This window comes from Primulina tabacum, chromosome 8, assembly GCF_025594145.1.
Source record: "Primulina tabacum isolate GXHZ01 chromosome 8, ASM2559414v2, whole genome shotgun sequence".
Taxonomy (NCBI): Eukaryota; Viridiplantae; Streptophyta; class Magnoliopsida; order Lamiales; family Gesneriaceae; genus Primulina; species Primulina tabacum.
In genome coordinates this window covers 31,552,678-31,567,491 of record NC_134557.1, presented here as the reverse complement: position 1 = coordinate 31,567,491, position 14,814 = coordinate 31,552,678, and the positions used below count along the sequence as shown (strand labels likewise).

Genomic DNA, 14,814 nt, shown 5'->3' with positions numbered 1-14,814 from the left:
TTACATAATTAATCATTTATTCACTCAAAATATATATATATAATTCATGCATCCAAAATCATTTAATTAAAATATTTTAGCAATTTAATAATTTTCATTCATGCGGTCTATGTGGACTGATTTAAGGACGTTACAATACCAATGGTTGAAGATTCGATCATGATATATGAGTTGAAGGAACCATACTGTATGCTAAACATATAACTTAAGGTTCTTGCAGGAACTATCAGTAATACCTAGGTTATCATGAGACGATGCTAGTAGACGCTATTACCATAATCCAATGGATGCAATCAAAAATGAGTTATGACATTTTTATCAAGGTGTTGCTGAAAAGAATATGGCTAATTAGAGTAAACTCGAATAACAATAAATGTTATTCTGATCACTTAGAGTTGTAAACTCATAACTAGCTGTATTCCTAAACCACACACAAGTATCGGATTCAGTGTTCTCGTTGAGAAAGTAAAAGTTCAAGGAGTTGAATTTGACAACTGTAGTTTGATGGAGATCAAACAAAAAGCTTATGTAGGAGTTTATAAGTTGGTTCTATAAGATGGAAGAAATGGAATTTAGCTTAACTGCTAATTGAGGAAGGAGTGTGAAACGGTTTGTTTTGGTGAAGTAGTTCACAAAACTAGAAATTTTCAAATATGGACAGTGAAAATTTTGATATTCGAAATTTGCAATTTTTATTATATGAACAAGATTTCTATCCCTTGGTACATCGACGATGTCGGGTCGTCAATCGAAGTCATAATGAGTTCATAATTATTTATTTAGTGAATTTAAAATTATTAATTAAATAATAGTACTAGTAGTAGTGACTACTAATATGTACAAAATTCTCATAAAATATTCTAGAGGGATTTAAAGTTAATTAACTAATAATTTAATTTAAAAATTAAATAATGATTATTTAATTTTAACTAATGTGTCTATGCATATATTATTTGTACAATATGTGTATATGAAGATATAAAGATGTGTATGAAAAATAAATATATAATACATTATAAAAATTTGATTAATACATGATATAATAATAAATTGAGAATTTTATTTAATAAAAAATAAAGAATCCTGGTGGGAATAAGATTAGGAATTCTAATGGAAGATGAACTCCTGATGTGATTAGTAATCAATTTCTATAAATATTTCATTGAGAACCATATGAAATAAGACTGATTTAGCACACAAAATTTTGCTCCCTCACTTTCCACATACAATTTTCAATCATCGCTAAGTTTTGGAAGAAAAATTTCGCGGTGATGATGTCTCAACGTAAACATTTTTTAGGATCTCTAGTGTGATTTATACAAGGAATTTAGTCTCCGACAGTGGACTTGATTAGGCGATCAAGAGAAAGGAGATCCGTTCAAAAAGATATAAACACACATATATATAATCTAAACACTCTATGAATGTATAATTCATAGGACACTTAAGCTGCGTTTGAATGTTGAAACAAAATTTTTAAAACTTCCTTTGCATCTTATGTGCGAGAAACGGTGCCTCAACGTCGCCTCCCTCTAGCAATTGAATCTAAATATCTAATTTTTTTTTATTTTTAATGAAAATTAGAAAAACAACGTTGCCTTCAATCGTGAACCTAATTCAGAGATTGAAAAACGGAGGACGATCTAGTTGATTATTCACATGGATTTACAAAAAGAATATTTCAACCTAGAAAGTGGAATAATTGGAGCCAAACGTTTGACGCTAAAAGTAAATAACTCTAAGTCACCGAAAAAATTTTGATAGTCAAAGTAAAATTTCTTTGAATTTTTTTTAAAAGTTATGTGACGTCTGGGTGTGAAAAAGTGGTACATTACAGATGAAATGATGCAGTAATAATTCCACGAAAATTAGTGAGCAGTTGGTTTCGTTGTTATTTGTATAGCATGAATCCTGAGCCACACAGAAAGATGAGGTAGTGAAACCTCGGCCAACTGTCTTTGTCTGAACACCCAAATTCACAACTTTGGACATAATTTCCGTTCTAGTCATGGCTGCTCCAACTGCAACTCCACCTGCTTCCTATTTTCTTTTACTAAGGACCCAAAGCAGCTCTGCACGATCACTCGGGCCCAGGCCAAGAAAAACCAGCCCCTGTAGCCGAATCCTGGTCCGGGCCGTGCAAGATTCGGGTGAAAGAAAGAGGGCGCCTCCTGGTGTCGACACTAGGATTCATTGGGACAATGAGGAGGAAGGATGGATTGGTGAAAGCACGTCGGGATCCACCAAGGAGCAGAAGAAAGAGGAAGATGATCCTCTGGGCAAAAAGTTCTCTGATTTGCTAAACAGTTCATCTGATTCTTATTACCAGTATGCAGTCTATTCTTAATCTTCATCATTTAAGTTTATTGGCTAACAGTTGTTTTGTTTTCTTGGATTTGAAGTTGCTATAGAACTTCCAATCAGAAAGGATATTACCTAATTGAATTTTCAGATTCCTCCTTGAACTCGCCAAAAGAATTGATAATATCTTTGAATGGTACCAATCAGGTTCTTGGGAGTTCCTGCAAATGCTGATTTGGAAGAAATTAAAGCAGCCTACCGGAGACTATCGAAGGAATACCATCCGGACACGACTATACTGCCTCTAAGAGCAGCATCGGAGAAATTCATGAAATTGAGAGAAGTTTATAATCTCTTGAGTGATGGCGAGAAGCGCAAGTTTTATGACTGGACGCTGGCTCAGGAGGCAGCTAGCAGGGAAGCTGAGAAAATGAGGATGAAGCTCAAAGATCCATATATTCAAGATTTGGAAAATTTCGAATCAATTCCAGATATGGTGGATCGACTCGGAGGGAGGAACATGGAGCTCAATGATCAGGCGAAGCAAGCTCTTACTTTCGATATTTTGGTCATTATATTTGCCATATGTTGTATAATATATGTTGCATTCTTCAAAGAACCTTACTAGTGATAACAGTGGTAGACATGGAGAAGCATGTAAATAAAATCAGCCAAAGAAAAAACATAATGCTGTTTGTTGTACATGTGAATGGAACACAAAATTTCTCAACAAGATATCATCAATCTGAAAATCACACAAAAACACATCAGTAATCCTATACGCTCTTTTATTTACATGTAAAGAACAAGTTCAAGACATGGAATGACGTCTTCTCTTCTGAAAAAGAAAACGACTTTCAGAACTAGGCTTGCCTCCTCCTATAGGCTTATCCTTAATCCAGAAAAACGAATGGAGCTTGCTTAGCTTCTTAGTAAATGACTTGAGTAACTTGTTGAACGGGTGTGCTTTCACGAGCTCTTTTTTCATTGTGACCTGATACTTTTCAAGATCCGTTAGCCTCATTCTCATTCTTGCAACTTCAAGCTAAGTTCACGGTTTTCCCCCTGACTGAAGCGCCGCGGAAGTTTAAAGATTTTATTTTGGCAATCAAAATGTTTGGACACTCGTATGATTTAAATTGAATAAACATACATAGGATGTTAAAGAATATACCTTTAGTGAATTTTTCACTTCGCACCAACTACTCAGGTGTTAGCGGACGTAGCTTTTGTTGTAAATTCCTACGTACGTTCTTCAAGTCTTCTTTCTTCAATCTCCTAATCCGGTCCACGACTGGAAGATTAGTTCTTCTTCAAAATTGCACTAGTAATTTTGAAGATATTTTGCGTAGAGATAGAATATGAAGAAGAAATCGACTCAATATTATTAATTAGGACAAGTCGAATTTTTCTTGCAAAAGAAAAGGGATTTCGAGAGCAGCACTAGAAATTGGGAAGAGCCAATGTATATATTTTCTTAAAAATACTTTCGGATGCATGTTATGTAAATAATCAAAATCCTTATTATTATTTCTAATCATTTCTTTACTTAATTAATTAGATCAATTATGTTAATTAAAGATTCCAAAAAAATTCATCCCATATCATGGTCGATCTCGATTTTTAATGAAAATATTTTTGAGAATATCATGTATTAATATTTTTTTTGTTTTGTGTGCAAGGTTTTAAAAATTATGGTATTATGAATATTTCCATATTACATAAATCAATACCTTTATAAAAACTTAATGGGCTCAATTTAATTATTAAAGTCCATTTGAACTTTAACAAATTAGTATGATGTGCTTATACTCTTATAAGCTCATGATCCATGCTTCCATTATATTAATCTCATGATAATCCCGTTCGGCGATCCAATATCATCGATGTGACAATTTCAATGTGTTTGTTATTTTGATGCATACTATAATTTCGAGAACACCAATGTCTAAATAAAGCAGGTGCATTCTCTTTGACGGTCTTTAGCAGTCATGCTCTCAAAATTTTTATAAGCTTTTATAAACTTTATTTATAAGCTTATCAATTGATCATATCAAACTTATTTTTTATAAATTCAATTCATTGAATTTATAATCTCAATAGGAACAAGTAAACCAGTGCTTGTGTGATCCTCAATAATTCAGGGATACAGCTAGTCGTGAGTTTACAACTCTTTGTGATTCAGGACAATTTTCTTTATTCGGGCTTACCCTAATTTGCCCACGTTCCATGTACCAATATTTAATCATTAAAATGATGGAAACCATTTTCAGATTAAACCCATCGAATCATGGTAAGAGCGTCTAGTAGTATCGTCCCAAGATTCCCTAGGTATCACTGATAGTGCCTGCAAGAACCAATCAGTTATGATTAATGTACAATATGGTCCCTTCATCTCATATATCCCAATCGAATCTGCAACCATTGGTTCATCGAGGGTTGCATATTAATTCAATAGCTATGTGATACAATCATGAAATATTTGTAGTGTTATCGCATGCACAACTAGAGAACTCCTTCCCTAACGTACATCTTACACTCAGGCAAGAGATTTCATGCACAATTATTTCATTAAATCACATAAGATATCCACACCCGTAAGTGAACAATGAATTCCCAACTACAATGCACTGGATTCTACACATTTCGCAATTGCACCCAACCTCGCCACATTGTGACCTTCGCGGAGTTGGTAAACGAGTCAAAGAACAATCCTAGTATGTAGAATCTCAGTGTTGTCCCGGGTCGTAAGAACTAATCATGTACAATCACAACTAGGGATTTTTCCTCTCGAAGAATGATAAGCACTTGAAAAGTCCGAAGGAAGGTTGTTATCTACAATCATCGTATGATTACCCATCTGTATGACGGAACATCTCTATATCCTTACCCTGAAATACGGTACACAAGATCACAGATGCTAGTCTCAAGTTCAAGCGGCCTATTCTTATTTTAGGCGGCTGAATCTACTAGGAACGAATTTAGAATATACAATGTTTTCAAATGAGTTTCAAGATCGAATTACGATTCATTTGTGTTAAAGTATAATCAATGACTTTATCTATACTGATTGCATGAGTATACAGATAAAGTAAAATAAAACCATGAAGTTAAATTATATTAAAATTAAGATTGTTTATTACACTTGAGTTAATAAATTCCCTAGCCAACCGTTGGCTTGAATGACATCTACTCTAACATCCGTACCCTGCGCCACTACCACAACGCTGGCTAAATTGTTGTCGTTCATTGATCGAAAGAAAAATCAGTTGTGCCCCCAAACTCCATTCATGGCGTTTCTTAATCTGATTTCACTAGTAGAAAAATCGAATTTTACTTCGACAGGCGTTACTTCGGCAATAATAAATTACGAAGTAATACATTACCAATAACTTCAGTAATAACACAAGCGAAGTAAAATAATATATTTTACTTCGGATGTTTAAAAACACGAGCTTCACTGTATTTTTTTATTATATTTTACTTCGGCATGTCAATGTTGATGAAGTAAAAAATAAGGAAAATAAGTTCATACTGAAGTAAAAAGATGAACTGATAAGTTTAATTAATTTAATATCGATTATATCATATATCCTTCAGAGGAGCTCATTTCGATCGATCCACATTTTCCTTCAAAATTAACCCTAATTTCAGTCTTCTTCGCTTCGAACCGTGCCGCGCCGCCGCCATTCCATGCACCGCCGCCGTTCCACCACTACCACCACCGTTCCAAGCACCGAGAGGGAAGTTGCGACTGGAGATACACCACGTTCGCTTCAAACCACCAACACCACCGCCGTTCCACTCACCGAGAGGGAAGCAAAACACCACAACCACCACCACCGTTCAAATCACTGAGGCAGAAGAAGCGACTGAGATACACAATCGCCGTCCCCTGCGCCTTTGTTTCTTCTCCATTTTGATTGGAACGATATTGGTTTACCTGTGTTAGTCCGTCACCAGTTTTCCGAGGTATGGTATTGATTGGAACGATAATTGGTTAATTTCTTGTTGTCGCCTTGGTTGTCCATCTCTGGGTTCCTAATTTTCGGCACATGTGAGAGTAATTCAAATCAAAATTAATTAAGAACAATGTTGCTTTATTTTCATCAATAGGTAGTCTTCTTTCGTTTTTTTTGCGTTCAAGAAATTAAATTGAAAATGACATTATTAAATGTAATATTTTCAGGTTTAGATCAAATTTATTGTTATATATTTCTGGTATTTTGTTGTATTGAAATGGATAAATCTTGGATTCACTCGGATAAAAGGTCAAAACCGTACGAGGGGTGTGGAACTGTTTATCAGAGGTTGTTTAGAGAATCCCCATATTGACCCCAATTTAATTCATTGTCCTTGTTGCAAATTTAAAAATATTAAAAAAAGACCAGCTAAGTCCATTCGAGAGCATCTTTATTTCCATGGTTTTAGTCAAAATTATGTGAATTGGATTTGGCACGGTGAGTCTGCTGAAAGTGACAAAGTAAATTGGAGCACCAACAAGGAGCCAATTGGTAACTATCACAGGAGACTTTGAAACCACTAATATGTGTGAGGCAGCTTATGATAACTATACAGAAAATCCAGAAGCGTTTATGGAATTTTTGGAGGAAGCAGAGAAACCTTTGTATAATGGATGTAAGCGTTACACAAAGTTGAGTGCAATTGTGAAACTATACAACACCAAGGCAAAGCATGGGATGAGTGACGCTCTATTTTCCGATCTACTAATGGATTTTGGGGATATGCTACCAGATAATCACAACCTGCCAACCAAAATGTATGATGTAAAAAAGACATTGAGTTGTTTGGCATTGAGTCATGAAAAGATTCATGCTTGTTCCAATGATTGCATTCTTTATAGAAGCAATATAAAGACTGCGTAAACTGCCCTAAATGTGGCTTGTCACGGTGGAAGCTAACCAAGAAGAACGTTGAGAATAAAGGTGTTCCTGCAAAGGTGTTGTGGTATTTCCCTCCCATACCAAGATTTAAGCGCATGTTTAAATCTCTACATACCTCCAAAAATTTAACATGGCATGCAGAAACCACAGGAGTTCCCGGTCAGTTACGTCATCCAGCTGATTCACCATCTTGGAAGTTGGTGGATCATATGTGTCCCGACTTTGAAAGTGAACCAAGAAATCTTCGCCTGGCACTTGCAGCTGATTGCATTAATCCTTATAGCAACCTTAGTAGTCGGTACAGTTGCTGGCCAATTATGTTGGTCACCTATAATCTGCCTCCAAACATGTGTACGAAGAGAAAATTCATCATGCTAACTATGCACATTTCAGGGCCTAAACAGCCAGGAAACGATATAGATGTCTATCTTGATGTGTTAGTTGAAGATTTGCAACGATTGTGGGATGGAGTTGATGGTGTCTATGATGCTTAACGAAGACAATTTTTCACTCTTAAAGCAGTCTTATTATGGACCATCAATGACTTTCCAGCCTATGGTAACCTTAGTGGATGTACTACACATGGTTATTATGCATGCCCAGTATGCAAAGAAGATACTTGTGCAAAGCATTTGGAAAATGGGAAGAAAATGTCATTTGTTGGTCATAGACGATTCCTACCACGGTTTCATCCATATCGGAGGCAAATGAAAGAGTTCGATGGTATCGAAGAACATGGAGAATCATCTACACCATTATCTGGGGTTGCTTTGTGTAGAACCCGTAAATCAGTCTACGTATAAGCCATGCATAATTCTGGATTTTTAAATTTAATTGACTTCATTGCATGATTATTTTAAATGCATTTCTTTGAAGTTAATTATTTTATTATTTCAGTTCAGTAGTTTGATTTTTAGCATTTCAGTTATTTCAGTGAGGCCGGACTGGAGTTGGAGTTTTGAGATAGAATTTAAGATCCAGAAAATATTTCCAGAAGTTAATTTAGCTAGCAAGTAAGTTCATTTAAGTTAGAAAGGGAGGTTTGAGGATTTAATTTAATTATTTGAGGTGATTAAGAAATAAGCTCATTTAAGTTACATAATTAAGGGGTTAGCTCACCAAATTAATTAAAGGATTAGTAAAGTTTTTAAGGGTTATTAATTCACTAGATAATTATTTTTCCCTTCCTTTTATTTAGTGAATTTCGGCCACCCCCTTAGACTATTAAACAATTCATTTGCCTTGCCACCTTTGACCCTTTCTTGTATTTAATTAGGAAGATAATTCTTTGATCTTTCTAGCACCATTTAATGATCTAATTAGCATTATCCTATCCTAGTCTAGCATGTAAAAATCGGCCATCACCATTCTAGAAACACCCAACATAGACTTGATATCAAACAACCATTCAAAATTCAAAAACAGAGGGAGACTTGGTCATACATTGAACCCCTTTATTATTGGATCTCCCCCTCACTCTCCTAACCATCATTCCCCCTCCCTCATTCACGAAATTCAGAGAATTTTTCAGTAGAAAAACCGTGGGAATTCAGTAGGAAGCAAGGGAGGAAAATCGAGAGTAAAGAAAACAAGAGAAGCGCTCCACCTCCTCCGTGCCGCGTCGTCGTCGTTTCGTTCGTTTTCTTTCGAAACGAAACCAGGCATGTCTAGATTTCTTTCAAACCTCAATCAAGTCATATTATCAATTATTTTTCAGTATATGATCATGTTTTATCAAGCAAAAACCGAGATACATGTCAAAACATTTTGAAACAACACATGCAGAATTTTCGATTTTTCATTGGCAAGCTTCACGATTTCTTTTGGTTTGTGAGTTTCAGGTATCGGATCGACTCCAGGCTCCCAAGGAGACTTATATACATGTAATAGGATGCATTAGGACCACATTTGTCCATCAGTTTCACCCCATGCTCGCTGGAAAGCAAAAGAAATGACAGCAACACCATTTGTGTCCCTTTTTGAGTTAGAAAATTTCAGTTTCCTGTCATGAGGGTTTGATCTGATCTTGGCTGCCCTAAGGGCTCTTAGCCATGGTTAGATCACTCCCCTAGCATGTCTAAGACGTGACTAAGTCGCCCTTTTGGTGGCTTGGTCCATGGTGCATCGGTTTTAATCAAATCAACAAGAACAGCCCCTTTCCCCATTCGGCTTCTTCATTGGTTCAGCATATGGTTTCGGTTTTTGGTTGCTTGGTATGGATCTTGGTTGGCCTATGGCCCATAGCCACGGTTCATACCATGCCCCTATATGTCTAGATCATGCCATGGTCAATCAAATGGCCACTGGAACGACGCAAGACATCGATCTAAGCAAAACACTACACACGCATGCACGTTGGTTCTCGGTTGGAGTTTCGGTTGAGTTATGGTGTGATGCGGATTGTGGCTGGCCTAGGGCCCTTAGCCATGGTTCAAATCACTCCTTGGGATGTTGGTAAGAGTCTCTGGTCGGTGGTTCACGCCCCAATGGCCGGTAGTCTCGAAAACAACACAAGTTACACGATTGTACAGTTGCTGGAAAATCACAGCAAGTTGCTGTGTCGGTTCGGTGGCTCGTTCGAGTTCTTGGTTGGCTTTTATCCCATGGACTTGGACTGGACAGTGCCTCATCGAGTTAGGAAGGTCATGTTTTTGACCGTTTGTCATTTGGATCATTTTTGAGGTCGTACGAGAATTTACGGTGCGATGTGCCAAATTGACTCTCGAAAGAGCGTTTCGTGTTTTGGCCTCCATTCCACCTAGATTAAGCTATTGCATATTTTTCATAGCCCAGCTAGGTTGCAGCGAGCCTGGGGACGATCCAATCCAATCCAGTTGGTAAAATTACGGGACATTTTCATTATGCCAGTTAATTATTTTACGTGCATTAAATAGAAAATGATTATTTTTGAGATTTATGCTATATGGCTTGTGGTTCATTCACTATGTGGGAGTGTTATTTTATACGGTCGCCAGTGACCGATCAGTTCAGTATGGTACCACCCGGTCGCCAGTGACCGGCCAGCTCAGTTCAGTTTCAGCCTCCCCGGTAGCCAGTTACCGATCAGTTCAGCTTAGTGCAGTGGCCACAGGCGTAAAACATAATCTCAACAGAAAATTTTATCAGTTATTTCAGTACAGGCTCCAAGGAGCAAACATTTTTTTTCTGTGATTATCAGTTCAGTTATGCACGTATTATAATTGCTCATTACAGATTATTTTCAGCATGCCTCAGGACAGGATATGTTAACTCATGCATATTTTAATTCAGATTTTTACTCGTTACCTGCGATATATGCATGCTAAGTCTTTAGGCTCACTAGACTTGATTGTTGTATGTACTGATGAGGCCAGGGCCGAGGGCGGGGACCAGTGAGCCAGCTTGGGTCGGCAGTAGTGGCACCCGAGGACCTCAGAGCAGCAGTTGTTATTTTATTCCGCAAACATTTTATCAGTCGTTGGATATTTTTAAATTGTGATTTTTGGCAAACTTTATTTTCTTCCGCTGCAATATTTTGAAATATTGAACTTGATTCACCAGTGATTTTATTAATGAGGCCATTTAAGTTCTTTTAAAAAGAAAATTTTTAATTTTTCCGCAAATTTTCAAGCAAGAAGTTACAGGGCCTCTGCACTTTGTTTGACAAGCTTTCTGACATAAGGTGTGTTTTCGGAAAGAAGATTAGTGTGTAAGGTAAAAAGAAAAAGAATGCAAAGGACAATAATTTGGAAGATAGTAAAGAAGAAAAAGATTTTGGATCAACAGATTTCAGAAAATGTTGGAAGAAGAAATCAATTTTTTTCAATCTTCCTTATTGGAAACACCTGCATGTTAGGCATTGTCTCGATGTGATGCACATAGAGAAAAATGTCTTCGAATATCTCATTAATACTTTGATGAATGTTAAAGGAAAAACCAAGGACAATGTGGCAGCTAGGTTGGACATGGTTCAAATGGGAGTTAGGCCTGAATTGACACCTAAATTTGGTGAAAAAAGAACATATCTTCCTCCTAATGCATGCTCATTCACAAAAAAAGAAAAGTTACAAGTTTGTCAGTCGATAATGGATATAAAAGTCCCAGAAGGTTTCTCATCGAACCTGAAAATCTTGTATCCTTGTCTGAGTTGAAATTGATTGGCTTGAAATCTCATGATTGTCATGTTCTAATGCAGCATTTCCTGCCAATACTCATACGTGATGCGTTACCAAAACATGTTAGATATGCCATCATAAGATTATGCTTCTTCTTCAAAGATATTTGTTGCAAGGTGATTGATGTAGCCAAGTTAGATAAGCTGCAATCTGACTTGGTTGTTACACTCTGCTTATTGGAGCAGTATTTCCCCCCTTCTTTCTTCGATGTCATGCTTCACTTAACAGTTCATCTTGTTCGAGAAGTTCGATTATGTGGACCACTGTACTTCCGGTGGATGTACCATTTGGAAAGATCTATTAAGGTGTTTAAGAGTTATGTAGGTAGTCGAAAACATCCGGAAGGTTGCATTGTTCAGAGATATTCAGCCGAAGAAGCAATTGAGTTTTGTTCGGAATACCTAAATGACCTTGATCCTATTTGGGTCCCTCAATCAAATCGCGATCCCAAATCAAACATTCCTGGCTTCTTAGCATGCAAAACACCAATTATAGTGCCACAAGTTGACCTTCAACAAGCACATTTGACTGTGCTGGAAAATACAGAAGAAGTATCTCCCTACATTATGTAAGTGTATTGCATTAATCTATAATTCTGCACCCATGTGATTGTCAATATTTAATATCCAACACAAATTTCTATATAAATATTTCCACAGTGAAAATAAATATTTCCTGAAGTCAATGTTTCCGAGAAAAGAGAAAGATGAAAGGTGGATACAAGATGCTCACAATAAGAAGTTCATTGACTGGTTTCGTGCAAAGGTTAGGTGGATAAATCTGCTTTATGCATTTTGCGGTGAACAGTTTGTAGCTAGTATTTTAATCACCCTATTCTAATTGTATAAATGTCAGGTGGATGTTGAAATAGATAGATGCAATGGTGGAACGACATCAACATTGACATGGCTGGCTCATGGTACACGTGGGCAAGTCATTAAGTATAGTAGTTACGTGATAAATGACAATTTATACCAAACAAAGGCACGGGATGATTAGAGAGTTTGCCAAAACAGTGGGGTTTCTCTAGTTTCTAGCACCATGCTTGTCTGTAGTGCCAAAGATAAGAATCCCTTGATAACTGATGTGACTTTCTATGGAGTGATTGAAGAAATATGGGAGTTGGACTATCATCAATTTCAAGTTCCTATTTTCAAGTGTGCGTGGGTTGCAAATGACAAAGGAGTAATCAACAATGATGAATGTGGATTCACCTTGGTCAATATGAACAAAATAGGGCATAATAATGACTCATTTGTCCTTGCAAGTCAAGTCAATCAAGTCTTTTATATTGATGACCTATTACAAAAATGGTGGTCAATTGTACTCCCTGTGCCAAATCGATGTTACGAGGGAGATGATGATGGTTGGACTAGTATTCCTGATTCTCGACCAATTGATGATGTTGATACTCATTGTATTCCGGCTCATGAAAGTTACTTTAGATCAGAAACTGAGGGTGGCTGAGAAACGAACAAGAAAAAATGATGTTTTTCACTTTTATGTCATGTTTTTTGTTATAATATAAACATAACCTCATTGCTATTATTTATGTCATGTTTATTATTTATTCAGGTTTCTACAAGTCATGTTTATTATTTATGTTATTATTGTTTCTGTTATTATTTATGTCATGTTTATACATGTCTTATTACAATTATTGTTTATGTTATTTTAATGGTTAATGTTATTGTGTAGGTTTTAACATTAGTTTCATTCATGTAAATATGAAGAAAAAAGATCAATGGGTCGTAAAAAAAAGGAATCAAATGCTACAGTTGAGATGATACAAGGAGTACATGATGATAAGCTAAATGAAGTTACTAATGCAGAGCACCCTGTACTTACTGATGGAGAAGAACATCCTGTAGATGTGCAGAGGAACAAGCGAGGCCCTACGTTGATGGGTAAACTAATTGCTACTGCCAGATGGGGGAAAAAGCAAAGATTGAGTATGATGACATGGGGTGGCCAGCATACAATGCAAATGGAAGGGCTTTACAATCATACATTGGTTCTATTGATAGAGCCATGGTGCCAATCAGTATAAAGTCATGGCCTGAAGTTCCAGAAAACATAAAACAAAAACTGTGGGAAGAGATCTCGGTAAGTACAGGCTTCAATTTGAATTTATAGTCATACTTGCACCTCTAACTAATCTGTTTTTGTTGCATAATATCTTTGAACTAGCGCCAAAAAGTGAGTATGCTGTGATGAATTCAGCATCTCAGAAGTGGCGAGATTTCAAAAACAAATTGACTAGTAGATTTTTTTGGCCGAACAAAGATAATCCTGAAAAGTTGATTTCTCCACCAAGTCAGTATCAACTCCCAATAGCAAATTGGAAAGCATTTGTGGATGCGAGACTGGATCCATCATAGGAGGTACTTTAATAATTGATATGTTTCCTCACGAATTTATTAAATTCAATACTTAACTGAGCCAACATTATGATGTAGGTTACTCATGAAAAACAAAAACAACGGACCATGCATTGTAAATATCACCACACAATGTCTCGCAAGGGTTACATCGGCTTGCAGGCTGAACTGGTAAGAAACAGAGCAATATATTTGTAATTTTTAGCATGTTCTTCATGTTATTAAACATATGAATTTTGAAATTGTAGCGGAACAAAAACTTGGTTGCTGAAGATGAGGAAGTTGATAGATCTATGCTTTGGCGTAATGCTCGAGAAGACAAATCTGGCAACATAACATGTTCGGAGACATCAGAAGTAGCTGAAAAAATTGTAAATGTTTAGTTTTATTCAATCGCCATATTGCCTAGATAAATAACACTGTAGTTTGTGAATTGATTTTTCATGTCTCCAATTGTAGGATGAATTGTTGGAAAATAAAGGCAAAGGAGAGTTCAAATCTTCTGGAATGAATGACGTGTTAACCGCTGCCTTAGGAAGCCAAGAACACTATGGAAGGGTTCGAGGTGTGGGAGGTTTCGTAAAACCACAAGTATACTTTAAAACTCCAAGAAAGAAGAGAGAAACAATCTCAAAAGCTGTGATTGAAAATGTAAAAGGACAATCGGAGAAGACTAAAAGTTTGAAAGCTGAATTGGAGATGCTGAGGTCTCAACTTGCTGCTGTGATTCCATTAATCAATGATCGATCTTCTGAGACTGTAGCATCAAACAAGTTCTCAGGAGTGAAAGACTCAAAATTTTCAGATGATGTGGAAGAAGTTTATGATTGCGGCACTTCAAATACGAAGGTTGTATGTCTCTGAATTTAATGTTAATTAAATTCTATTCACCTCCATATAAAAATATATCATTTCTTTTTGTTCTTGAAAGGGAAAAAATGTCACCTGACTGTAAAAGAACGCGAAAACGTGGTGGCTTATGGCAAAATAATATCAGAAGGAGGTCCAAATGTTATGATTCACCATGTTCCACTTGGGGAAGAGAACTTCAAGGTATCTATTGATGTTGTCTTA

At 36.4% G+C, this 14,814-nt stretch overlaps 1 protein-coding gene, 2 long non-coding RNA genes and 1 pseudogene across 3 annotated transcripts; 3 read left to right on the top strand and 1 right to left on the bottom strand.

Annotated features, from left to right (window-relative positions):
• The first annotated feature begins 1,887 nt into the window (after positions 1-1,887).
• LOC142553905 (NAD(P)H-quinone oxidoreductase subunit T, chloroplastic) lies at positions 1,888-3,036 on the top strand. The gene is made up of 2 exons (XM_075664444.1): positions 1,888-2,328; positions 2,509-3,036. Exons 1-2 carry the CDS (start codon positions 2,009-2,011, stop codon positions 2,927-2,929), a joined length of 741 nt encoding a protein of 246 aa, XP_075520559.1. The 5' UTR covers positions 1,888-2,008; the 3' UTR covers positions 2,930-3,036.
• A 76-nt stretch (positions 3,037-3,112) lies between these two features.
• Positions 3,113-14,814, bottom strand: part of LOC142553904 (BTB/POZ domain-containing protein At1g03010-like) — a 29,370-nt pseudogene continuing 17,668 nt past the window's right edge.
• Positions 11,843-12,245, top strand: LOC142553908 (uncharacterized). The gene is made up of 3 exons (XR_012822045.1): positions 11,843-11,927; positions 12,019-12,124; positions 12,215-12,245. It is a non-coding gene; the product is annotated as an uncharacterized LOC142553908 (long non-coding RNA).
• On the top strand, positions 13,584-14,104 carry LOC142553907 (uncharacterized). The gene is made up of 3 exons (XR_012822044.1): positions 13,584-13,743; positions 13,819-13,911; positions 13,989-14,104. It is a non-coding gene; the product is annotated as an uncharacterized LOC142553907 (long non-coding RNA).